This window comes from Calidris pugnax, unplaced genomic scaffold (genome assembly GCF_001431845.1).
Source record: "Calidris pugnax isolate Ruff unplaced genomic scaffold, ASM143184v1 scaffold20, whole genome shotgun sequence".
NCBI lineage: Eukaryota > Metazoa > Chordata > Aves > Charadriiformes > Scolopacidae > Calidris > Calidris pugnax.
This window is the reverse complement of record NW_015094510.1, coordinates 13,796,522-13,797,319: the sequence shown is the minus strand read 5'-3', so window position 1 is coordinate 13,797,319 and position 798 is coordinate 13,796,522. Positions and strand designations below refer to the sequence as shown.

The window sequence follows — 798 nt, the reverse complement described above, 5'->3', positions numbered from 1 at the left end:
GGGGTGGGGGGGGTGGGGGGAATGCCGGGCTGTGTGATCCCGGCTGCAGGAGGGGGGTTCGGGGCGGCTTCACAGGTTGCTTTGCTGCATTGGAGCATCCCGGTGCGGCGGCGGCAGGGCAGCGTGAGGATGACTTTCTCAGCCAACCGGCTACCAATGCCCGCGCCTCTTGTCTCTTAAATAATTCAGCTAATGTTGTATGTCTTTTTTTTTTTTTTTTTTCCCTTCTCTCTCTCTCTCTCTCTTTCTTTCTGTCTCGCAGCTCCTCTGGTGCAAGCGTGGTAGCTATCGACAACAAAATCGAGCAGGCGATGGTAGGTACCGATCGGGGCATAAAACCTTGTTTATGTTTAAAGCGGTAAACAATACCGGGGATGCGGCGGGCGAGGGGTTCACCCCTGCGCGGACGCGGGTTTGTTTTTTTATATATAGCGGGGCCAGACAGGGAGGGTTGGTTTGATTTTTGGGGAGCTGTGTTTTTTGTTTTTTTTTTCTTGTGGTGGCGGTTGTTTTTATCGACCCAAAAGCATCCTGCGGGGAGGAACGCGCGCCTTTCCCGGTCGATGCCGGGGAGGGAATGACGGCATCGCCTCTGCCTCCTGCCCGGCCGAACCATTGATGCCGGCTCCGTGCGGCGGGGGAGGGGCGCCGCCGGGGCAGAAGGCACCAAAGCCCCGGGGGAGGTGTTTTGGGGTGAATTTCAGTTAATTTATTTCTTTTTTTTTTTTTTTTTTTATTTTTTAAACCAACCCCCTCCGGGGCATCCCGCTCCGGGCCCCCCCCCCTGGGGCCCGTCCC

General features: G+C 56.1%; 1 protein-coding gene across 4 annotated transcripts in view; it reads left to right on the top strand.

Moving 5' to 3' along the window:
* Positions 1-798, top strand: part of TSC22D1 (TSC22 domain family member 1) — a 96,850-nt gene that overhangs the window by 93,962 nt on the left and 2,090 nt on the right. For all 4 annotated transcript variants that reach the window (XM_014965926.1, XM_014965925.1, XM_014965928.1 and 1 more), the window contains one exon: positions 263-314. In XM_014965926.1, the coding sequence (XP_014821412.1) occupies positions 263-314 (52 nt within the window). The remainder of the gene's footprint in view (positions 1-262; positions 315-798) is intronic.